At 46.2% G+C, this 25,080-nt stretch overlaps 2 protein-coding genes across 7 annotated transcripts in view; both read right to left on the bottom strand.

Annotated features, from left to right (window-relative positions):
* Positions 1-22,227, bottom strand: part of ATE1 (arginyltransferase 1) — a 144,342-nt gene extending 122,115 nt beyond the window's left edge. For 3 of the 6 annotated variants that reach the window (XM_077455373.1, XM_077455374.1, XM_077455376.1), the window contains exons 1-2: positions 21,739-21,897; positions 751-814 (exon numbers count right to left, since the gene is read on the bottom strand). In XM_077455373.1, the coding sequence (XP_077311499.1) occupies positions 751-814; positions 21,739-21,844 (170 nt within the window). In that variant the 5' untranslated portion in view covers positions 21,845-21,897. Of the gene's footprint in view, positions 1-642; positions 815-21,738; positions 21,898-22,060 lie in introns of those variants that run through there. The other 3 variants (XM_077455377.1, XM_077455375.1, XM_077455378.1) reach the window with 3 other exon arrangements.
* On the bottom strand, positions 15,580-17,263 carry LOC143930785 (uncharacterized). Its single transcript, XM_077455372.1, has 2 exons — positions 17,065-17,263; positions 15,580-16,958 (listed from the first exon to the last, which is right to left on the bottom strand). The coding sequence occupies exons 1-2, from the start codon at positions 17,261-17,263 to the stop codon at positions 15,580-15,582; spliced, it is 1,578 nt and encodes a 525-aa protein (XP_077311498.1).
* Positions 22,228-25,080: the final 2,853 nt, after the last annotated feature.

Genomic DNA, 25,080 nt, shown 5'->3' with positions numbered 1-25,080 from the left:
AAAAAATAAATTGTCCATACACATGTAAGATTTATTTACAAATGTACATCGTATACCAAAAGGCTAGGGGCTGTCAGTAAGGAAGGGGTACAACATCCAAAGTATTAGGGATTTAAAAAAAAAAAACATTAGTGCACCCAGCAGTCTCATTTCCATTTGTTTTTTTCTTGCTAAAACTAACATTCTAATGTGATACCCACTTTTCAAAAAACATTTTCTAATTACAAGCTTAAACTATCAGGCCATTTAGGACTCATCTCAATGGAAGCTTTGACCCATTGTCACTTATACTCTGCAAAGTGATTTATTGTGAAAAACCCTTTCTGAAAACGACAGAATAGTTCTTACTCTTCTGCTTGTTTCACGATCACGTTCTAGAAATAAGCGCACACATCCTCCCTGACCTCAATGGGAAAAAGAAACCCGTCAATGTTTGTGTAATATGTTCAACACATGGCCAGAAAATGAACAACGCAGGCCTGCTTTAATTATCCCCTGAGAGATGGGGAGCCATCGGGCGGTCATGTATCACCACAGAGAAGCTGCCAAGTATATCCTTGTCATAAACACAAGATTAGGGAGTATTCTCAGACAGGAAGTGGGATGGGTAGGAAGCGCAGACCCTGATGTACAGATACCTACATAAAAAGCAGAACACTGGAAGATGTAATTATCCAGGAAGAATATTGAATACAACTTTAAAGGAACTGAGCAAAGATTGATGAAGAAGACATCACCCAATCAATGTACCTTCTCCATCCTCTGTCTATCAGATCCTGGTAATCTTGAACAGTGAGGGAGTGAGCCCACATGCCTGCAAGCACAAGGAGGAGAAAGAAAATCCATTATTTGTACTGAAGTCATCAATCCATCCACAGAAGCTATCGCAGAATCTCAGAGTGGCAAATGAATACTTCTAAACAGCCCCCATACAATGAAGGAGAAAGAGGTTAAAACATCCTGCATGTAGTGTTATCCTAAGACCTCGTTCAATGCTTTTCTAATATATTAACCACTTTCAGACCGGACCATTTTGCTGGTAAATGACCAGAGGTCTTTTTACACTTTGGCACTGCGCTGCTTTAACTGGTAATTGCGCGGTCATGCAATGTTGTACCCAAACAAAATTTGCGTCCTTTTCTTCCCACAAATAGAGCTTTCTTTTGATGGTATTTGATTGCCTCTGCGATTTTTATTTTTTGCGATATAAACGTAAAAAGACCGCAAATTTTGAAAAAAAATGATATTTTCTACTTTTTGTTATTAGAAAAATCCAATAAACTCAATTTTAGTCATACATTTAGGCCAAAATGTATTCAGCCACATGTCTTTGGTAAAAAAAAAGTCAATAATTGTATATTTATTGGTTTGCGCAAAAGTTGTCACATCTACAAACTAAGGTACGTTTTCTGGAATTTACGCAGCTTTTAGTTTACGACTGCCTATCTCATTTCTTGAGGTGCTAAAATGACAGGGCAGTACAAAACCCCCCCAAATGACCCCATTTTGGAAAGTAGACCCCCTAAGGAAATTGATAAGAGGCATGTTGAGCCCATTGAATATTTTATTTTTTTGCCTCAAGCGATTGAATAATGACAAAAAAAAAATTTTTTTTTTTTTTTTACACAAAGTTGTCACTAAATGATATATTGCTCACACATGCTATGGGCGTATGTGAAATGACACCCCAAAATAAATTCTGCTGCTTCTCCTGAGTACGGGGATACCACATATGTGGGACTTTTTGGGAGCCTAGCCGCGTACAGGGCCCCGAAAACCAAGCACCGCCTTCAGGCTTTCTAAGGGCGTAAATTTTTGATTTCACGCCTCACTACCTATTACAGTTTTGAAGGCCATAAAATGCCAAGATGGCACAAAACCCCCACAAATGACCCCATTTTAGAAAGTAGACACCCCAAGCTATTTGCTGAGAGGCATGTTGAGTCCATGGAATATTTTATATTTTGCCACAAGTTGCGGGAAAATTACAAACTTTTTTTTTTTTTTTTTTTTTTCACAAAGTTGTCACTAAATGATATATTGCTCATGCATGCCATGGGCATATGTGAAATGACACCCCAAAATAAATTCTGCTGCTTCTCCTGAGTACGGGGATACCACATATGTGGGACTTTTTGGGAGCCTAGCCGCGTACGGGGCCCCGAAAACCAAGCACCGCCTTCAGGCTTTCTAAGGGCGTAAATTTTTGATTTCACTTCTCACTACCTATTACAGTTTTGAAGGCCATAAAATGCCAAGATGGCACAAAACCCCCACAAATGACCCCATTTTAGAAAGTAGACACCCCAAGCTATTTGCTGAGAGGCATTTTGAGTCCATGGAATATTTTATATTTTGCCACAAGTTGCGGGAAAATTACAAACTTTAATTTTTTTTTATTTTTTTTTCACAAAGTTGTCACTAAATGATATATTGCTCACACATGCTATGGGCATATGTGAAATGACACCCCAAAATAAATTCTGCTGCTTCTCCTGAGTACGGGGATACCGCATATGTGGGACTTTTTGGGAGCCTAGCCGCGTACGGGGCCCCCGAAAACCAAGAACCGCCTTCAGGTTTTCTAAGGGCGTAAATATTTGACTTCACTCCTCACTACCTATTACAGTTTTGAAGGCCATAAAATGCCAAGATGGCACAAAACCCCCACAAATGACCCCATTTTAGAAAGTAGACACCCCAAGCTATTTGCTGAGAGGCATGTTGAGTCCATGGAATATTTTATATTTTGCCACAAGTTGCGGGAAAATTACAAACTTTTTTTTTTTTTTCACAAAGTTGTCACTAAATGATATATTGCTCACGCATGCCATGGGCATATGTGAAATGACACCCCAAAATAAATTCTGCTGCTTTTCCTGAGTACGGGGATACCACATATGTGGGACTTTTTGGGAGCCTAGCCGCGTACGGGGCCCCGAAAACCAAGCACCCCCTTCAGGCTTTCTAAGGGCGTTACAGTTTTGAAGGCCATAAAATGCCAAGATGGCACAAACCCCCCCCCAAATGACCCCATTTTGGAAAGTAGACACCCCTAAATTTAGGGGTACACTAGTGAGACTAGGTAATAAATGGCGGGTGCCCTGAAACTATAAAAAAATAACTAACCAACCAGCGTCACCTGTAACAGTTATATGGTGATCACTGGTGAAAGGGTTAACTAGGGGGCAATCAGGGGGCTTTATGCGGTAGTATATGGGGGTCCCTGGCGCTATAAAAAGCTGCGGCGAACCTAAATACCTACCTGCCTAACTAGCGTCACCTGTGACACTAATACAGCGATCAGAAAAACGATCGCTTATTAGGCTGGGTTCACACTGGAGCGATGCGGGAACGCCACGAATGCGCGGCGGGTTCCCGCATCGCATGCCTCCCGGCGGCAGTTCACACTGCCCTATGCGAACTGCTGGGAGTGTCAGTGAAATGTTAATGACACCCCCAGATCAGTTCGCATATCGCAGTGCGATCTGCAAACTTGGATCGCATGGTGTGAACACCCATGCGATCCGATTCTGCTGCGGACCAAAAAAAGGGTCCCGTGCGAGTTTGCGGCGGGTGCGGCGGGTGCGACACGAATTCAGCCATACTATCTGTATAGCTGAACTCGAATCGCACAGAGATCGGATGTGATTTGCACTGCAGTGCGGTGCGAATCACATCCGTTCTCATAAACCGCTGCAATGTGAACCCAGCCTTAGTGACACTGGCGACGGGGGGTGATCACGGGGTTAAACCTTTATTGGGGGGGTTAGGGGGGTACCTTAGAACTAAAGGGGGCTAACCCTAACTGCCCTAACAGTTATTAGTCACAAATGACACCTGCCGGGTGATCAGGGGGTTAAACCTTTATTAGGTAATAAATGGCGGGTACCCTGAAACTATAAAAAAATAACTAACCAACCAGCGTCACCTGTAACAGTTATATGGTGATCACTGGTGAAAGGGTTAACTAGGGGGCAATCAGGGGGCTTTATGCGGTAGTATATGGGGGTCCCTAGCGCTATAAAAAGCTGCGGCGAACCTAAATACCTACCTGCCTAACTAGCGTCACCTGTGACACTAATACGGCGATCAGAAAAATGATCGCTTATTAGGCTGGGTTCACACTGGAGCGATGCGGAAACGCCGCGAATCCGCGGCGGGTTCCCGCATCGCATGCCTCCCGGCGGCAGTTCACACTGCCCTATGCGAACTGCTGGGAGTGTCAGTGAAATGTTACTGACACCCCCAGATCAGTTCGCATATCGCAGTGCGATCTGCAAACTCGGATCGCATGGTGTGAACACCCATGCGATCCGATTCTGCTGCGGGCCAAAAAAAGGGTCCCGTGCGAATTTGCGGCGGGTGCGGCGGGTGTGGCGGGTGCGGCGGGTGCGGCGAATGGCTGAACTCGAATCGCACAGAGATCGGATGTGATTTGCACTGCAGTGCGGTGCGAATCACATTCGTTCTCATAAACCGCTGCAATGTGAACCCAGCCTTAGTGACACTGGCGACGGGGGGTGATCACGGGGTTAAACCTTTATTGGGGGGGTTAGGGGGGTACATTAGAACTAAAGGGGGCTAACCCTAACTGCCCTAACAGTTATTACAGTCACAAATGACACCAATGCAAAAAAAAAAAAAAAAAAAAAAAAATGACATTGGTGTCACTGTGACTGGGGGGCAGGGGTAATTGGGGGGGTGATCGGGGGGTAAAGGGGGGGTGTGAGTGTGCCTGGCATGTTCTACTGTGTGTGGGATGTGTTGGTGCAACTCACTGATCCGCTCTCCTCCGTGTCGGAACGAAAAATACCGACACGGAGGAGAGAATACATCACTTCCTCTCCTGTGTTTACATTACAGGAGAGGAAGTGATGTCACCGGGGATTTCCATTCGTCGGGAGCGATCGCGAGGGGGTGGCCATGAATGAATGGCCGTCCCCTCGTCCGGGATCGCTCCCGAACGAAAACCGACCGCCGCAGGCACCGGGCGGGGGCCCGATCGGGCCCCCGACCCGCGGGAGGCAAAGGACGTACATGTATGTGCTTATGCCTGCCCGTGCCATTCTGCCGACGTACATCGGCGTGCGGCGGTCGGCAAGTGGTTAAAGTGTATTGTATTTGTACTGTCTACCCTCAAGTTGTAAAGAGCTACGTCAACTGTTGCCGCTATATAAATCCTGTATAATAATAATAGACGTGAACGTGTCCCATAGGAAATGTTAATTGAACTGTAGTGCTTTTCTGCAAAAAGCACAAAAAAATAAAAATAAAAAAATAAAAAAATAAATGATGATAGGTGTGTACCGAACCGAAGACATTGACGGGAGAATCACTCCCACTGAGCCATTATATATCTGCTGAGCCGGCCAAGATCCTGTCTATAGCCAGCCTTAGACGGCTGGGGACAAAGTTGCTCAGCTGCGTTTCCTATCACTTCTGCAATCATAAAACATGCATACACAGACAATCGAAACATGCGTTTAAGCAAAAATAAAAATAAAAATTCAAAAAAAAAATTTCCAGCAACCTAATCATGATTAAGGCTTGATTCACACTAAGCAGACTCCAAAGTCGTGCGATTTTTAGTACAACTTTGGAGTAAGACTTTGATGTGACTTTGATAGGACTTTTCTACTCTGTGGCATTGAAGTCGTGTCAAAGTCAGACCCAAGTCACAGCAGTGTGAACCGAGCCTTATGCCGCGTACACACGATCGGAATTCCGGACAGAAAAAGACAGATGAGAGCTTTTCATCGGAAAATGCGACCGTGTGTATGCTCCATCGGAATTTATCTGTCCGAATTTCCGACACCCAAAAATTGATAGCATGTTCTCAATTTTGCAGACGGAAAAACTTTGTATCGAAAAATTCCGATCGTGTGTATGCAATTCCGACACGCCAAAAATCACGCATGCTCAGATTCAACTACGAGACAGAAGCTATTGAACTTCCTTTTTCTAGTCCCGTCGTATGTGGTGTACGTCACTGCGTTATAAACGATCGGAATTTGGTGTGACCGTGTGTAGGCAAGACAACTTGAGCTGAATTCCACCGGGAAAACCATCAGCGATTTTTCCGACGTAATTCCGATTGTGTGTACGCGGCATTAGACTACTTTCTTATGTCTAATGCCACAAATTTAAATCAATATGCCAAATGTATTTTCTTGGAAAGCAAATTCCAGTTTAAAGAGGGGGAAACTTTTTTTCCAGACAGATCTTCGCTCTCTTGATTCACAAGAAACATGGATTTCCATATTAGAGAGCGAATCTCCTAAGTATGCAGCGTTTGCCCCCTTCTGGCAAAATCCTCCTGCGGAGCTCTGTGGGAGGCTCTGTGGTTTCAGATTCTTCTCTTTTTTTTTTTGTCCAGACAAGACATAAATATTTTTATATAAAAAGACAATCAGTAAAACAGTTTTCAAAATAAAGGAAAACAATGCAATACTTCCAGTAAAATAGACAAAAAAGCATTGAAGCAATGCGCAGTGTTAGGAATTTGAGAAACCAGCACCAAAAATAAATGATATCGACCTTCATTCACACGAACATTTACCAGATCCTGCGTCCTAAAGCGTAAAATACTCGCTTTCGTGACCCTGAGCAGCCGCATGCGCTGCATACAGCTGTCAATTCAAGTAATTAGCTACATGTGGCTGTGCTCAGGTAAACGCCAATTGCTTCTATATCAGCGTTTTCCCCCAAATGAGAAAGCGTTGTGGTTGGGGAGAAACGCCGTACACGCTGGTAAATGTTGATCCAGGAGCGTAATCTGCGTTTACCAGAACAGCTGTGTACAGCCATTCTCTTGTACGCGGCACATGCAGTTCCCCAAGTGGATTTAGGCAGGAGCGGCTAAAGGTCCATGTGTATGAGGCCGCATTATTATTATAATACACGATTTATATAGCGACAACAGTTTACGCAGCTCTTTACAATGTATGGGGGGGGGGGGGGGGGCAACACAATTACAGTATAGTTTAATAAAAAAGGTATGGGAGGGCCCTGTTCGTAGAGCTTACATTCTAAAAGGGAGGGGTTGGTACAAAAGTAAATAGCTGCAGAGAATGATTTTATGGGGGGGGGGGGGGTGGCTCGGGGACAGTTAGGTGGGTGTGGGATAGGCTTCCCTGAATAAATGAGTTTCCAGGGATCTCCTAAAGGTGGACAGGATAGGGGCTGATCAGAGGACTGAGGCAGGGAGTTCCAGAGGATGGGAGAGGCTCTGGAGAAGTCTTGAAGGCGAGCATGGGAGGAGGTAACAAGGGAGCTAGAGAGCAGGAGGTCCTGGGAGGTCCTTATACTTCAGTGCTTTAAACCGGTATTCATACCCCTTGAAATTTTCCACATTTTGTCATATTACAACCAAAAATTTAAAATGTATTTTATTGGGATTTTATGTGCTAGACCAACACAACGTGATACATAATTGTAAAGTAGAAGAAAAATTATAAATGGTTTTCAAACTTTTTTTTTTTTACAAATAAATATGTGAAAAGTGTGGTGTGGCATTTGTATTCAGCCCCCTTTACTCTGATACCCCTAACTAAAATCTAGTGGAACCAATTGCCTTCAGAAGTCACCTAATTAGTAAATAGAGTCCACCTGGTAATTTAATCTCAGTATAAATACAGCTGTTCTGTGAAGACCTCAGGAGGTTTGTTAGAGCAGCGGTCATCAACCCTGTCCTCAGGGCCCACTAACAGGCCAAGTTTGTAAGATAACTGAAATACATCACAGGTGATATCATCTGCTGCTCAGTGATTGCCGTATTCTAGTCTGCATTTCCCCAAGGTAATACATAAAGCCTGGCCTGTTAGTGGGCCCTGAGGACAGGGTTGATGACCACTGTGTTAAGAGAACCTTAGTGAACAAACAGCATCATGAAGGCCAAGGATTAAGTTGTTGAGAAGTTTAAAGCAGGGTTAGGTTAATAAAATATATATATGTGTAGTGGATGATATTTGGGACCAAATGTCACACGCTTTGTAAATTTCGTTTTTGCCTCGGGACCTTACAGTACTGAGGATTAATAGGTAAGACTTAACACCAGTCTGGCCAGGCCATGATTGATGTTCTGCCTGGTCATTTGAACAGTGCAGTGCACATGACAGGCGAGAACCAGGCCTGGTTGGATGTTTTGGTACGGCCCTCTCGGAACCAATCAGCGGGAGTGCCGGGCCCGCTGAGGAGTCTGGGAGGGGGTACGTGTGGGTCACGTGTTCGGGGTTCCGGAGTTGTTCAAGAGACCCGTGTAGTCTGGTCTGGTTCCAGGACCGGGGTAGCCCGTGAGGGGTCCCGGGGTGTTTGACATCCAGCAGCATGTTCCTGTCAGTGGCCCCTGTTAGACCCGACTGGTCTGGGGTAGGGATCCGTCTGTTCCCGAGTCTCGGAACCTGCCGGTCCTAGGCGCTGTAACTAAGGGAGGATTTAGAGTGTCTGGGTGTGCTCTCAGCTTGGAGGGGTACCACAGCTCGTGCAAGTGACCGGGGGAGGACTCTTCGGAGGAGGGCTAACGAGTGGCATCCTGAGAAGTGCCTGGTTACTGAGTTGGGAAGGACATTGACGAGTCCACACTTTTCCAGTACCTCAGAGGAAGTGGGAAACGTTCCAGGTACAGTCAGAAAAAGGTTCCTGTTCATCTTCAGTTGATTGTTCAAGTTTGAGTCACTGTGCTGACTGCCATGACCTCTGGCTAGAGGCCTGTTCAGCCTTGAAGTACCCAGCTGTGAGTGGCTACTCTCTGGGTGGAAATAGAGACTTTGTTAAAACCTGCAGTTCAAGGTACCCGAGTTCTTCCCCCTGTGCCCTCTGTTCCCAAAGAGATTGTGTTTTGTGAGAGTTCTACGGCAAAATAAAACCTTTTGAAAGGACTTTATCTGTGTCAGTGTACAAGTCATTGGGTATCAACCCTGGGAACCCCTAGACATGGAAGAACTGGCCAGGAGAGGGTAATCGGTAAGCCCATTCAGGCCGCCCTGCAACAGGTTATGGCTGCTACATATATATATCCCAAGCTTTGAACATCTCACAGAGCACTGTTCAATCCATCATCTGAAAATGGAAAGAGTATGGCACAACTGCAAACTGCAAACCTACCAAGACATTGCTCTCCACCTAAACGGACAGGCCTGGCCAGGAGAGCATTAATCAGAGAAGCAACCAAGAGGCCCATGGCAACTCTGGAGGAACTGCAGAGTTCCACAGCTCAGGTGGGAGAATCTGTCCACAGTTGTGCACTCTACAAATCTGGCCTTTATGGAAGAGTGGCAAGAAGAAAGCCATAGTTGAAAGAAAGCCATAAGTAGTCCCGTTTGCGAGAAGCCATGTGGGGGACACAGAAAACACGTGGAAGAAGATGTTCTGGTCAGATAAGACCAAAATTTCACTTTTTGGCTAAAAGCAAAACACTGTGCGTGGCAGAAAACATTAACACTGCACCTCACCCTGAACACACCATCCCCACCTTGAAACATGGTGGTGGCAGCATCATGTGGTGATGTTTTTCTGCAGCAGGGATAGGGGAGCTGGTCAAAGTTGATTGCAAAATGGATGGAGCCAAATACAGGGCCATCTTAGAAGAAAACCTGTTAAAACCATCCAGCAGGACAATGACCCTAAACATACAGCCAGAGCTACAATGGAATGGTTTAGATCAAAGCATATTCTTGTGTTAGAATGGCCCAGTCAAAGTGCAGACCTAAATCCAATTGAGAATCCGTGGCAAGACTTGAAAATTGCTGTTCAAACGTTCTGCATCTTGACAGATCTTGAGATATTTTGCAAAGAAGAATGGGCAAGAATGTCACTCTCTAGGTGTGAAAAGCTGGTAGAGACATCCCAAAAAAGACTTGCAGCTGTAATTGCTGAGAAAGGTGATTCTACAAAGTATTGACTCAGAGTGCTCAATAAAAATTGCACGCCACATTTTTTTGATTTTTATTTGTAAAAAATTTTGAAAACCATTTATCATTTTCCTTCCACTTCACAATTATGAGCCACTTTGTGTTGGTCTATCACATAAAATACATTTACCGTACATTTTTGGTTGTAACAAAATTTCAAGGGGTGTGAATACTTTTTCAAGGCACTGTATGCACCCAAATTATAAAATACAACAAACTTGAAAGAAGTTCTCAAAATGGAACTAAACCTAAAAATCTGCCACTGTTATCTAACAGGTATATGTTATATGAGCCTCTACATATCCGTTATCCAGAGGGTTAAACTGGCCTATTGATTCCTTCTATTTTAGGATATGGGCCAGGAAAGGTTGAGATCTCTGCAAGGCCTCATATAGAATCCCAAAAATAGCAGGAAATGAGCAGCACAGCTGTGTTGGGTTGTCCCAGTGCAAAGACAATGTCATTTGTTTTCTATGAAGTTTGTTCAAACTACTGCAATGCGGTGATGTGCACTGAAAAAGTACAGGCATGCACGATTTTTTAGCACCGCATGTTGTGCGCAACCTACCGCTGCAAAGAACGGAATTGAATAAAATGTCACTTGTAACATTTCAATAAAGATCTAAAAAAAAAAAAAAAAAAAAGGAAGACGAAAACTAAGGCTGCTTTCACACTGAGGCGCTTTGCAGACGCTAAAGTGCTAAAAATAGCACATGCAAAGCGCCCTGAAACAGCCACTGCTGTGTCTCCAGTATGAAAGCCCCGAGGGCTTTCACACTGGAGCGGTGCGCTTGCAGGGCGGTCAAAAAAGTCCTGCAAGCTGCATTTTTGGAGCGCTGTATTTACTGCTTCTAAAGAGCCCCTTCCCATTGAAAACAATGGGGCAGCGCTGCAAAGCCGTCTGAAAAGCGACGCTCCAGCGACGCTTTGCAGGCGGTTTTAACCCTTTTTCGGCCGCTAGCGGGGGTTAAAACTGCCCCGCTAGCGGCCGCAAAGTAAAGTGTGGCGTGCCTCAGGATCGATGAATTGGCACTGTTCCTTCCCGCTCACACCAATGGCTATGCATTTAGCGCAGCTTGATGGTGTTACTGAGCCCTTAAAATCACTAAATACATTCCAGAAGCATCAAAACAAAAAGGAGTGCAAAGTCTTAGGGCCGGTTCACACAGGGGGCGATGCGAGGCGACACGACTTGCCTCACCGCGACCTGACAAGTCACCCCCGTTCTGTACAATGGAACCGTTCTGAGAGGAGCGACTCGAGTCGCTCCGACTCAGAAAAAAGGTTCCTGTACTACTTTTGGGCAACCTCGGGGCGACTTGCATTGACTTCTATACAGAAGTCATTTGCAAGTCGCCGCTGAGGTCGCGGCAGGTCGCGGCGAGGCAAGTCGGTGTCGCCTCGCCTCGCCTGCAGTGTGAACCGGCCCTTAAAGTATGTTTTGTTTTTATTGTGCAAGCAGCACAAGTGTCCCCTGCCAGCATTCTATACAGAAGGACCAGTGGTCTCTCTGCAGAGGTCCAATACTCCCCCCTACCCTCTCATTCCTATACCTCAGCAGTCGGTTCATGCTCCCTACTGATTGGAGAGTTCTAGCTCTGACTCAAATGGGGTATGTCTAACCTCTGTCAGGACATGGGCTTTTCTCTGATTTTTCTGATGTTCTGAAGAAAATGAATTGTATTGATTTGAACACTTGTTTTCATACACCTGGAGTAAATTTAGCTGATTTACACTGAAAGTTCCCACGGGTTTTAAATAATGTACCGGGTGAGAAGAGTCATGGGTGGGTGGAGCAAGACCTAAAGTAAATTTTTGCCAAGTCAAACAACAACCATAATTACCACTTGCCTACTGGGCCAATTCTGACATATCTCTCATTCATGTAAAAAACTAAAATCTGCATTTTTTTACTAGAATATTACCCCCAAACATGGTATATATATTTTTAAACAGAGACCCTAGGGAATAAAATGGTAAGTGTTTAAATTTTTTTAAGCCACACAATATTTGTGCAGCAGTTTTTCAAACGCAATACCTTTGGAAAAAAAATACACACTTTAATGAATTTGAGTGCTCATAAACACACAATATAATAATTGTACTGGAATTTATTTATTTATTTTAAACAGAATTTTGTGTCACTTATAATTCAAGGCCTCGCCTAAAAAACTCCTGCCTGCAGATCCTCAGGACCAGCATAGTGTCCATCAAAAAAACAAAACAAAAAAAAACCTCCTCGATTCGAATCCTGAATATAGTTTTTTTTTTTTTTATTATATATATTTTTTTTTGGGAGAAAATCGCCCAGCTATATATGAGCAGCACGATTCTGGCCAAAATTAGAATCGTAATTCTCTCACGATTCTTACAACGTAAAACCTTTCACATTATCCAAAAAAATAAATAAAAATGACCAGTTACACTTACCGGTAACTGTGTTTCTGGGAAGTCTTCCAGGACGGCACCCTGAGAGATGACTGGTCCACCTGACAGGAAACACAATCAAAGAGGTTAAAAGCCCCCGCCCCTCCCCGTGCTCCTCAGTTGTGACAAAGTATTGACCCACACCAGTGCACGAGAGTGAAGAAAACCACACCACACCACCACACTCTATACCTTAATTTAAACCTAAAGAGAACGGGTGGGAAGTAGGCCTGCCGTCCTGGAAGACTTCCCAGAAACACAGTTACCGGTAAGTGTAACTGGTCATTTTCTCAAGTCGTCTTCCAGGACGGCACCCTGAGAGAGGAGCAAGTAGCTCAGGCCTACCTTAGGGCGGGACAACCGCTTGCAGGACCTTCCTGCCAAATGCCAGATCCTGAGGGGACAGTAACTCCACCCTGTAATGCCTCAGGAAGGTGTTCTGGCTTGTCCATGTAGCGGCTCTACATATCTGCTCCACTGAAGCCCTTTCTGCCCAAGAGGTTGCCAGAGATCGCGTGGAATGAGCTTTCAGGTCCCTAGGAACTGCATTACCTGACTGCTCATAGGCTAAAGCAATGGCATGCTTAATCCATCTAGCTATGGATGCTTTGGAGGCTTGTTGGCCCTTCTTTTGGCCAGAAAAATTAACTAAAAGATGGCTGGACCTTCTAAACTCCTTAACTTTTTCTAAGTAGGATAATAAACAACGTCTGACGTCCAGACAGTGAAAAGAAATTTCCCTCTCATTTTGGGGATTATTACAAAAGGAAGGTAGCACTACTTCTTGAGACCTATGGAACCTGGATGCTACCTTAGGGAGGTACAGGGGGTCCTGCCTAAGTATAACCCTGTCCTCAAATAAACGAAAGTATGGTTCCTTGACTGAAAAAGCCTGAATATCGCCTACTCTCCTGGCTGATGTAATAGCAAGCAGAAAGGCCAACTTAAAGGTGAGGATCCTGAGGGGGATCTGGTCTATTGGTTCAAAGGGGGGCCTTGTTAAGCCCTCTAACACCAAGGTAAGATCCCATGGTGGGAACCTAGACACCTGGACAGGGGACAACCTCTCTCTGACCAAAAGGAACCTCTTGATCAGAGGATCTAGTGCCAAGCGTCTCTCCAAAAAACAGGATAAGGCTGCGACCTGTGCCTTAAGTGTCTTGGTTGCCAACCCCTGCTCTGCTCCATCCTGGAGAAACTCCAGAATGGCCGGGATCTCTTGCTGTGAAGTCCCTCTCACCTGACACCAGCGAGAAAAAATCCCCCAGGTCTTAGCGTAGTTACGCCTTGTGACCGGCTTCCTACTAAGGAGGAGAGTATCCACTACTCTGTCCGACAGGCCCTTCTCCCGCAGGTTCTGCCTTTCAAGAGCCAGGCCGTCAGCCTGAAGAAGCTGGGGTCTGGATGGCAAACTGGACCCTGAAGGAGAAGGTCGCGCCGAACAGGAAGGTGTAGAGGCGGGGCTATGGACCAACCCTGCAGGGCTGGAAACCAAGCTCTCTTGGGCCACCAAGGAGCTATCAGAATCAGGGCGCCTTCCGAGAGAAACAGCTTTTGAAGAACCCTCGGAATAAGCCCCATGGGGGGGAAGGCATAGGCCAACCGGAAGTCCCAAACCTGGGCCAAGGCGTCTATCCCCTCTGAGCCCCCCTCTCGGGCAAGGGAAAAGAATCTCTTTACCCTTCTGTTCTTTCTGCGGGCGAACAGATCTATCTCTGGATCGCCGAACTGCCGACATACCAGGGAGAATACCTCTGGATTCAACTCCCATTCTCCCTGAAGAATCGGCTGACGACTGAGATAGTCTGCCTCTACATTCAGGGACCCCTTTATGTGGACTGCGGAAATGGAGATAATCCGATGCTCCGCCCAACCCATGATCTCTAAAGATAGAGCCAGTAGAGTTGGAGATCTGGTGCCCCCCTGATGATTGACAAATGCCACTGCCGTGGCGTTGTCTGATAGGACCTGAACTTCCTGGTCCTTGATCCTCCTTTCGAAAGCCTTTAATGCCTCCCCGATGGCCAAAAGTTCTCGAAAATTTGAGGATGTCTTTCTCTGACTCACGTCCCAGGAACCCTGGGCTGTTAGATCCTCCAGGTGGGCCCCCCACCCCCAGGAACTTGCGTCTGTTGTTATCCTGAGCGGCTGAAGCTGACTCCAAAGGAGGCCCCCCTGAAGCCTCTGAGGGTGAAGCCACCAGTGAAGAGAATCCTTTACCTCGATCGGAATGGCCACTTCTACTTCTAGAGAAACCCCTTTCCTGTCCCAAGAGGAAAGGAGGAAGTGCTGGAGGGTCCTGGAGTGCAGCTGTGCCCAAGGAACTGCTGGGATAGCTGCCGTCATCAGGCCCAGCACCCTCATAATCCCTCTGTATGGAGATGTCTTTGCCTCTAACAGAGAAAGGACCGCTGAAATTATACCCTCTACCTTGCTCTGGGGTAGAACTAACTTCTGTTGCGCGGAATCCACCAGGAATCCCAGATACATTTTCGTCTGGGCCGGAATCAGTGAGGATTTTTCCTTGCTGATGATCCATCCCAGGGATTCTAAGGTCTCCACTACCCTGGCTAGATCCAAAAGGAGCTGATCCCGATTCTGATTGTAAATCAGAATGTCGTCCAAATAGGGAATCAGCGCTACTTCCTGGAGATGCAGGAAGGCCACTACTTCTGCCAGGATCTTTGTAAAAACCCTTGGACTGGATGCCAGCCCGAAGGGGAGGGCCGCAAACTGCCAATGCTGAACTCCCTCTGGAGAGGCAATTGCAAATCTTAGGAAGACCTGATGGTTCTGAAATATAGGGACGTGAAGGTAGGCGTCCTTTAAATCCAAGGTTACCATGAACACGTCCCTGAGAAGGTGTCTCCTGAGAGAATAAACACTCTCCATGCGGAACTTCTTGTACCGCAGGAAGACGTTGAGATGCCTTAGATTTATGATGAGGCGATATCTTCCTGAGGGCTTTGGTACCACAAATATATGGGAGTAGAACCCCTGACCCTGCTGGCCCTCTGGAACAGGCACTATGACCTCCTGCCTGGCCAGTTCTTCTATATTCTGTAGGACTCCTGCTGCCTTGCCAGGATCCCTGGGAAGGTGGGTCAAGAGAAATTTGGAGGGAGGAGGGGAAAGAAATTCTAACCTGTAACCCTCTTTTATGATCTGTAGAATATGGGGGCTCTGAGTGACCCTTTCCCACTGAGGGACAAAGTGGGAAAGCCTTCCCCCCACTGGAATGTCATTTGGAGGTCTTGTCGCTTGACTTCTGGCTGGAAAAGAGAATGCCTGACTTCTGCTTATCCTTCCCAGCCCCCCAACGTCTATTAGGGGAGACCTTTTTCTCCGAGAAGCGGTTCTTTGCCTGGGGGCCACGAAAAAACCTCTTCCTATCCCTCCTCGGTTTAGTAGGGAATTTCTTCCCCTTTTCGGTCGACCTAGCAAGGGCTTGGTCTAGGCCAGCACCAAAAAGGAGGGAACCCTCAAAAGGGAGGCCACATAGACGGGTCTTAGATGAGCCATCCCCGTCCCAAGTTTTAACCCATAGGGCTCGCCGAGCCGAGTTTAGTAAGGCAGCAGACTTGGCGGTTGTGCGCACCGTCTCCACGGCCGCATCCGCTAGGTATGCAACAGCGCTGCCTACGACCTCCAATGAATCTAAGACCTCCTTAGACTTGGAAGTCTGGGAGATGTGGTCTATCAGCTTAGAGATCCACATGTCCGCATTTCTAGCGATGCAGGCTGAGGCCAACGCGGGGCTCATAGCCGACGCGTTGGCCTCCCAGGCCCTGCGCAAAATAGTTTCTGCCCTCCGATCCATCTGATCCTTGATGTTCCCAGTGTCTTCAAAGGAAAGATCGGATTGTTTAGAAACTTGTGCCAGGGAGGCGTCTAGCCTAGGAGTCTTGAAAAACTTCTCCTCATCCTCCTCAGTAAAGGGGCATCTACGCTTCCATGTTTTGTACTTTAGGAGCCTCTTCTCCGGATCCTTCCACTCCCTTAAGATAATATCTTTGAGTGCAGGATGTACCGGAAGAACCCTGGTCTGTGGTTTAATTAAGCCCCTATACATTTTGTCTTGGGCAGAGACCTGTGCCGTGGGCTCCTGAATCCCTTCAGAAGCGTAAACCGCCCTCAGTAGTCCCTCCATGTCATCGGCTGAAAAGATATGCCTGCTAGACCTGGAGTCCTCCCCCTCATCCTCCTCCTGGCTGTCCAACACACCCTCGTCCGAGAATCCCTGCCCATGGGATTCGGACTCATCCTCCTCCTCTGAATCCTGAGACTGGAGATACCTTGGGTTGTCTGCCCGCCGTCTAGACCCCCTAGAGGAAGCGGAGCCCTCCTGGGAGGAGGCGTCCTTGCTGGTGTGAGCCTCTGAATCCCTAGACTTAAGGGAGGACTGAAAGGCTTTCAGAGTGGACAGCATCTCAGTTTGTACTGTGAGAAACTTCTCCATTATCTGAGAGGTTTCCTTCCCTGTCAGCTTCTGTATACATTTAAAGCAGAAGGGTTTAGGATGATCTGGGGGTAATCTAGCATTACAGTTTCCACAACGCTTAGAGCGGGTGGAAGATTTCACGGGACGGCTGGCAACCCCAAGGGCAGTGGCATCGTCCCCTGAAACAAAAACATACAGGCATTACAATACAGCACTGTACCACCCAGAGGAGAAGAGTTGGGGTACCCTCCCCCATCTAAACCTCCGGCGGCCGGTCGGACTCACCCCCTGTGGTCTCCTCCATGGCCATGGACCCTGCGGGTCTCTCCTCACGTTCCATGCTGCTGGCACCAGTGAGCTTCTTCGGACAGCTAACACAGGCGAAGGCAGCCGGTCTGTGGGAGAAGTGGGCGCCTGCTCCTCCTGGATTTATGTCCCCGATTTGGCAAATCAGCTGTGAGGCTGAGGCTGTGGTTACCTCCATGCTGATACGGCCACCATTTTGCTGTAGACAGGAAATGACCCGAACTCTGAGCTCACTTCCTGTTCTGTGGAGGAAGTGATGTCATTCCTCCACCAAGCTCCAGGAAGATGGTGCCAAACCTCCCCAGAAAGCTGAGCACCTCTGCTGCAAAGGGGAGATACTGCCTCCAGCTGCACCAAGAACCCTCTGGATTGCTGGACCTGGAGTCTTCAGAGAGATACCCTGAGCCAAAAAGGGACACCAGGCTCCTTTTCTGCACGGCCACCGCACAGGTAAGGAGAGGAGAGGAAAATTGGCCCCTGAAGTTCTGGGTACACCACTGTACCCAGGGTCCTTCAGCGCTCAGGGGGGCTCTTCCAGTTTCTGCTGCCCCCCTGAGGAAAATATAGGGGAACCCCCCAGGAAGGATGAGAACATCCTGCCAGACCTAGAGGCTTCCCAGGCATTAGGTCTGGCTCCCAGGGGGAGACCACCAGCCCCAGGCTTCGGGTCTAGGAAAAAATAACAAACGGTTTCGCTGTGGGGAAACACAATCAAAAACTGAGGAGCACGGGGAGGGGCGGGGGCTTTTAACCTCTTTGATTGTGTTTCCTGTCAGGTGGACCAGTCATCTCTCAGGGTGCCGTCCTGGAAGACGACTTGAGAAAAATGGGCTAACATTACTAGTTTGTTTTTTTGTTTTTTAATGACTTTAATGAATGAAAAAAAACTGCATTTGAAAGATCGCTGCACAAATACAGTGTGACATAAAATGTTGCAACATCCACCATTTTATTCTCTAGGGTGTCTACTAAAAAAAAAAATTATATATAATGTTTGGGGTTCTGAGTAATTTTCTAGCAAAAAAAAAAAAATGATTTTAACTTGAAACCAACGAATATCAGAAAAAGGTTTAGTGTTTAAAGTGGGGTTCCACCCTAAAGTAGAGGTCGACCAATATGGGTTTTTCTCTGGCCGATGCCGATATTTAGAAATCATGGCGGCCGATGGCCGATATATGATGCCGATTTTTATATATCAGGGGTTGACAAATTTGCTTTGAATTTAGGAGCCAGTTAAAAAAGTTAGGAGCCAGTTTTTTTGTTTTTGTTTTTTAGAGTGATATGGATTGTCAGCTCCCGGGGTAAGGCCACTCATTTTCACCCCCTATCCCTAACTCACAATGGAGCACCCAGTCAATAACTCCAATGAAACGCTGTTACATCAGGGTTATGGGCTGACCAGAAAGAGTAAGGCTGGCAACAGATAGAACTGGCTGGTACTGGCAGGTGGCACTGGTTTGGAACTGGCAGGTGGCACTGGTTTGGAACTGGCACTAGTTGTCACTGGTAGATGGCACTGATTGGCGGTGGCACTGGCTGGTGTTGGCAGGTGGCACTGGTTGGCGGTGACACTAGTTGGCACTGGCAGGTGGCACTGGTTGGTAGTGGCAGGTGGCACTGGTTGGCGGTGGAAGGGGGTATCGATTGGCGGTGGAACTGGTTGGTAGTTGCAGGTGGTATTGATTGGCGGTGGCACTAGCAGGTGGCACTGATTGGTGGTGGCAGGTGGCACTGGTTGGTGGTGGCAGTGGCAGGTTTCACAGGGAGCACTCTGTTACTGAAATGTAACAGAGGAGCTGTCAGAATTGAGCTTAATGTCGGAATGGGCGGGGCCCGGCCGGGTGGGCGGGACTCAGCAGCTATCAAAAACCAGCCAACGATTGGGCTGCTTAAGAAAGGGGGTGGGGCCACATACACGTAGCGGCCCGCCCAGATCCCATTGGCTGGTGTTTGATAGCTGCTGGGTCCCGCCCACCCCGACATCAAGCTAAAATCTGACAGATCCTCCTCTCTCCGTTGCTTGTCAGTTTCACACACTTAGCGCGGCGCCGCTGAGTGTGGAGGAGGGAGGAAGACGGCAGTCAGTGTTAATGCGCTGCATGTCTGGGGCATCAATAGTGAGTGGGCTGGTGGCAGCTTAGGCGCCAGGTTGCGATTTCTGGTCGCATTGGCGACCTGGCGCCTGGGGTTTGTCAAGCCCTGATAGATATATATCTATTTTTTTTTTGTCCCCCTTCATCTCATAAAACCAACACCTTTCACACTGGGGCGTTTTTTTAGGCCCTTTTGGGCTAAAAATAGCGCCTGTAAAGTGCCTGCAAAACGGCTCCCCTGCAGTCTGTGTGAAAGACAGAGTGCTTTCACACTGAGGCGATGCGCTGCCAGGATGTTAAAAAAACATATATAATGTTTTGGGATTCGATGTAATTTTCTAGCAAATAAATGATGATTTTTACATGTAGGAGAGAAATGTCAGAATTGTCCTGGGTGCTCCAGAACGCCTGATGGCGCTCCCTGCATGTTGGGCCTCTGTATGTGGCCGCACTGTGTAAAAGTCTCACACATGTGGTATCGCCGTACTCGGGAGTAATAGCAGAATGTGTTTTGGGGTGTAATTTGTGGTATGCATATGCTGTGTGAGAAATAAACTGATAATATGACAATTTTGTGAAAAAAAAAAAAAAAAGTAAAAAAAATCTTGATTTTGCAAAGAATTGTGGGAAAAAATGACAACTTCAAAAAACTCATCATGCCTCTTACTAAATACCTTGGAATGTCTTCTTTCCAAAAAGGGGTCATTTGGGGGGTATTTGTACTTTTCTGGCATGTTAGGGTCTCAAGAATTGAAATAGGCCGTCAGTACTTCAGGTGTGATCAATTTTCAGATATTGGCACCATAGCTTGTGGACTCTATAACTTTCACAAAGACCAAATAATATCCACCAATTTGTACTTATTTTTACCAAAGATATGTAGTAGTATAAATTTTGGCCAAAATTTATGAAGAAAAAATTACTAATCTGCTAAATTTTATAACAGAAATGAAGAAAAATTCATTTTTTTTACAGAATTTTCTGTATTTTTTCTTTTATAGCACAAAAAATAAAAAACCCAGCGGTGATTAAATACCACCAAAAGAAAGCTCCATTTGTGTGAAAAAAAGGACAAAAATTTCATATAGGTCCAGTGTTGCATGACTGAGTAATTGTCATTCAAAATGTGAGAGCACCGAAAGCTGAAAATTGGTCTGGTTATTAAGGGTGTTTAAGTGCCCAGTGGTCAAGTGGTTAAAAAGCCTGAATTTTAAAAAAAATATAATTTTTTAAAATTTTATAACGGGTAATTTTTGTCTGTCATTGATGAACGCTGATGAGGCGGCACTGATGGGTGGCAGTGATGGGCACTGATCAATTACACTGATAGGCGGCACTTCTAGATGGCACTGATTGGCACCACTGGTGGGCATCGATAGGTGGCACTTGTGGGCAATGTTGGTCGGTATAAATGAGGCATAATTGCCTCTTCCTCTTAGGGACCGATGTCCCTTTAAGATAAGCCGGTTATCAGCTTTTTTTTATCCTCCGCTGTCAGCGCAAGGAGGGAAAAAAAACGATAACTGAGCTTTTGTTTACATCATGTGATCAGCTGTCATTGGCTGACAGCTGATCACATGGTAAGGGGCCGGGACCGGTGATCGCCCGAGTTTCAGTGACTCGGTGATGGCAGGGAGCATGCACAGGGGAGGCCGTCATTTGACGGCCTCCAGGGAATTCACATCTGCACTGTGGCCATCATTCAGCCGTAGCGCGGATGTCAGGTGGTTAAAGTTCATGTGTTGTGTAAAGGCAGGTGTCCCAATACTTTTGGTAAAAAAATGTATACATCTGTAGAAGAGTGAGTGAGGGTGGTTTAGGTTGGGGCGAAAATGATCAGTGCACTTCTTTATAAAAAAAAAAAATAATTTCTGATTTTGAATGGCGTAGGGCAGGGATATGTAATTAGCGGACCTCCAGCTGTTGCAAAACTACAAGTCCCATCATGCCTCTGGGTGTCATTCTTGTGGCTGTCAGAGTCTTGCTATGCATCATGGGAGTTGTAGTTCTGCAACAGCTGGAGATCCGCTAATTGCATATCCCTCTGTCTACATGTATCCTGTTTATCATTATCATCAAATGAAAGAAAACCCCAAATTTTGGATTGCCGTTAGAACAAAAGAGGAGAATGCTTACAATGGGGACAACCAAGGTTTCCTCTCACTTCCTGTTGTGGTTATTGGACAGGAAGTGAAGGGCAATCTCCCCAAGGGGACACAAATGCAAAAAACAAAAACCACTGAGGGCGTGGAATCCCTCCCTTACTCTATCCAAAACAAAAAAAAGAAATAAAAAAGAAAAGCCTAGCTTTGCCCTTGCCTGATTGTGATCTAAAGAAGGAAGAGATGTTAGTAGACAGTAGTTTGGTTAGTATGTGTATGGGCTGATCCATTATAATGAAGGTATTATCAGAGGTCACACCCCAATCAGGCATAACACACAGGGCACATAAGTCACTGGCTGCAACAGTTCAGCTTCAGTGAACTACAAGTCCCAGCATGCCCCCCAAGCTGCAGGGCTGGCAAGGCATGCTGGGAGCGGCGTGACGTAGGCTCCTCACCGTGGGAGACGTTCCCGGCTTCACTCTTACAATAGCCGCACCGGTTCCCAGACTCTCCACCAAAGTACTCCAGGATACTCAGGGCTCCACCGCCGGCGGACGCCATCTTGCTCCCTGCCCTATCCGTCAGCCGAGCCGGCTACACGCATGCGCCCTCTCGCTCCTTGCTGAATTCTTTTCCGCCATCATTACTCCTCCTAACCAGGGACACAAGTCTGTAGGCGCCATGTTGAGTGAGGGCAAAGCTGTGCTCTTAGTGAGACCTCGTACTGACTCCTATAGCTGGCGTGTTTTGTTTATAGACAGTAACGCAGAAACCTACCGTGAGATGCTTTGCCATGGAGGGAGCGGCAGTAGCCGCACCTCGCCTCATCTCTCAGTCCCTTGTACTCCATTATAGAATACATAGTTGCAGCGGCTTGCTTCTATAAGTGAACCTGTGCCGTAAACAAGCCGCCCATCGGGATCGAAGTCTTCGTGTGACGGGGAGCTTTCTACTGCCACCACGCAGCACTGCGGCTCCTGCTGGTACTGCACATAGTACTTGATGCACCTGCAAGGTGAAGAACTCCATCCAAATCACCAAATTGTTTACACCGAAACAAAGTATACCCTGGAAATAGGGTTGCACCTTTTTTTCAAGCCAAACCCAAACACTTCAGTGGCCTCGGAGCCTTGGGTGCCCAAAGGAGAGTAGTAATGTACCACCTGCCCCACCCTATTAGATTGTAAGCTCTTCTGAGCAGGGCCCTCTTAACCCTCTTGTATTTTATTGTATTGTAACTGTATTGTCTCCTTTTATATTGTAAAGCGCTGCGTAAATTGTTGGCGTTATATAAATCCTGTATAGTAATAATAATGCGCTGCGGATAGCGTGCTGCAGCCAACAGGGGGTGTGGCCAAATTTCTCTTGTTGACGTAATTGCCCTGCCCCCCCAGTGGTGCCGAACCTGAACCCAGACAACCACCCGCAGCTCCCAGACGGCAACAGATTTGTGTATGACTATCTTGGTTACTTGGGGAGCCACAGCCCGGTCTGAATAATGTGTCTGGGTTTCAGTCCGCCTGAAACATGGACACAAAATTCAAAACCCGGAATGTCCAGGTGAATTCTGAATGGTGAATTTCAGAAGTGACTTGAGTAGCACAGGATCGCATGACAATGGAAATCGCATTGTTTTCAATGGCGCCTGTTCACATCAATGTGGCGCTATTTTGGTGTGATTTCAGCATGATTCTGCCCCCATAGAATATACAAACCACATCCATGTAGCATCACATAATCACACTGAAAGTCGGATCAATCTAATATTAAGTGTAATAAGAAAACCCATTGAAATTACTTTAGGCTTTCATGTGCAGCATATAGGGGTTGAAATTGTCACCTGCAAAACCATGTGTTAATGAAATAAGACATCATGGTAAGATCGATCAATCTTATGGTGGAGAGGGGAGGGGAGGAGAAGGGAAGGTATAGCATATTTTAAGTTGTTATTGCAAAATAACATAGTAATGCATGACTGTGAACTTTGACATTCTTGCTCTCCCATATTTATTCAGATTCAGAATACTTTATTATGCATTAAATATTTGGGATACTGCACTTAGTTTGGCGTGTCCTTCTCTCTCCCTTGCTTTCTTAGTTATGTAGCCTGAGGCCGCGTACACACGGGCGGATTGTCTGCCCAACTAAGTTCGGCAGACAATCCGACAGACAGTCTGTTCAAAATTAGCATGAACGGACTTGACCACACACGATGAGCAGACAGTCCGCTGAAAGCGTGCGCGATGACGTGTACAGCACGTACGACGGGACTAGAAAAACGACGTCCTATACACTGCAATGCAACCTTCGGCCGTGTAAACCCTTTCTGAGCATGCGCCATACTTAGTCCGTCCAACTTGCCTACACACGAGCGGACTGTCCGCTGAAACCAAGTTTGGACGGACAAAACCAAGTTTGAACGGACTGTCTTACGGAAATTCCGTAAGACTTTGTTCGTCAGACTGTCCGCTGAAAAAGTCAGCTGAAGCCCACACACGAGCGGATTGTCCGCTAAAACACTGTTCAGCGGACTAAGTTGGGCAGACAGTCCGCCCGTGTGTACGCGGCCTTAGGCTGTATATTCTGCAATATTTACGTTGTTGGTAAACTCATTCAATGAATCCAGATAACATGCACTGCATTAATGCATTCACACAATTTCACAGTAACCAATAAAGTTCAGGAATATTCTTTAATCCCATTGTTTTGCAAATCTATGTACACTACAAACTGTATGACTGAATCAGTTCATATATCGCTGTTTTACTGACCTGACAGCTAATAGGAAACTTTCATTTTGTTTGCAAATATTAAAGATTCTAACTTCCAGCAAGAATGAGTCCTTACATTTAAAGAGCACCTGTCATTTCAGATCCATCATGGCAGCGCCTGTTAGCGGGCATCCACCCACCTGCTGCTGTAATGTCCCTCACCTTGTGTCACTGCCACATCACCAGCTGTCCCGTTAAAGTGAATGAGACCGTCGGTGAGTTAACAGCGGGTCAGAGGAGGAGCCGCTGCGGGACAGAGATGACAGTTGCTCTTTAAAAATTATGATTTAAATCAAGTCGATTTAAATGAAGCCTCTTTACTAGTGATTTAAATCATCATTTAAATTGTGATTTAAATCAAATTCACCCTGTCTAATATAGAGTTAAAAAAAAAAAAAAAAGTTTAACTAAAGAATGGTTTTATACCTTACAAGGAGAATAGTACGGTTTATCCTGGAAGTCGTGGAACCAGGAGAGGAGTTCATGAGAACAAGGACTGAATTGGAGGGAGTCAGCTGAGAGAGCACCATTAAATGGATTAGATATTAAATAGAATACTGAAAACATGACACAGAAAGGACTGAAACCCCGATAGAGGAAATTAGTAGGAAAGGATGCGAGGAAAGGAGTGATGGAAGAGAGCAGACAAAGATGTGTAAAGGATGCATTGGGAAAGACAGCTCTGAGCGGAAGAGGAGTACTACAGTAAAAGCGTTTTTCAAAATGTTGTCTTTTACTTGATATAGGGACCCAGTGCAACCTATCACATCAACAAAGGCCCACATAACGTATTGAAAAAATAGTGAGGCCTCCGCACTTAAGATACAGATATGGTTGCAGCCTCCCCTAACAGACTCCCACAAGGGGCTATAGTAAAAAAACGTAAAGCAAAATGTGGTTAGTGGCGTTACCATAGGCCAGAAGGTGGTTACTCAAACCCTCTGTGTATATCGGTGGATAAGTGTATGGTGCAGTAGCCAAAAGATATTACACTTCAATAGTTAAAACCTCAAGTGTTTGAATGAC

Source organism: Lithobates pipiens, unplaced genomic scaffold (genome assembly GCF_037356315.1).
Source record: "Lithobates pipiens isolate NorthernLeopardFrog02 unplaced genomic scaffold, aLitPip1_a1.2 Scaffold_25, whole genome shotgun sequence".
Classification (NCBI taxonomy): Eukaryota; Metazoa; Chordata; class Amphibia; order Anura; family Ranidae; genus Lithobates; species Lithobates pipiens.
Note: the sequence above shows the minus strand (reverse complement) of the source record. Positions and strands in the feature narration are given on the sequence as shown.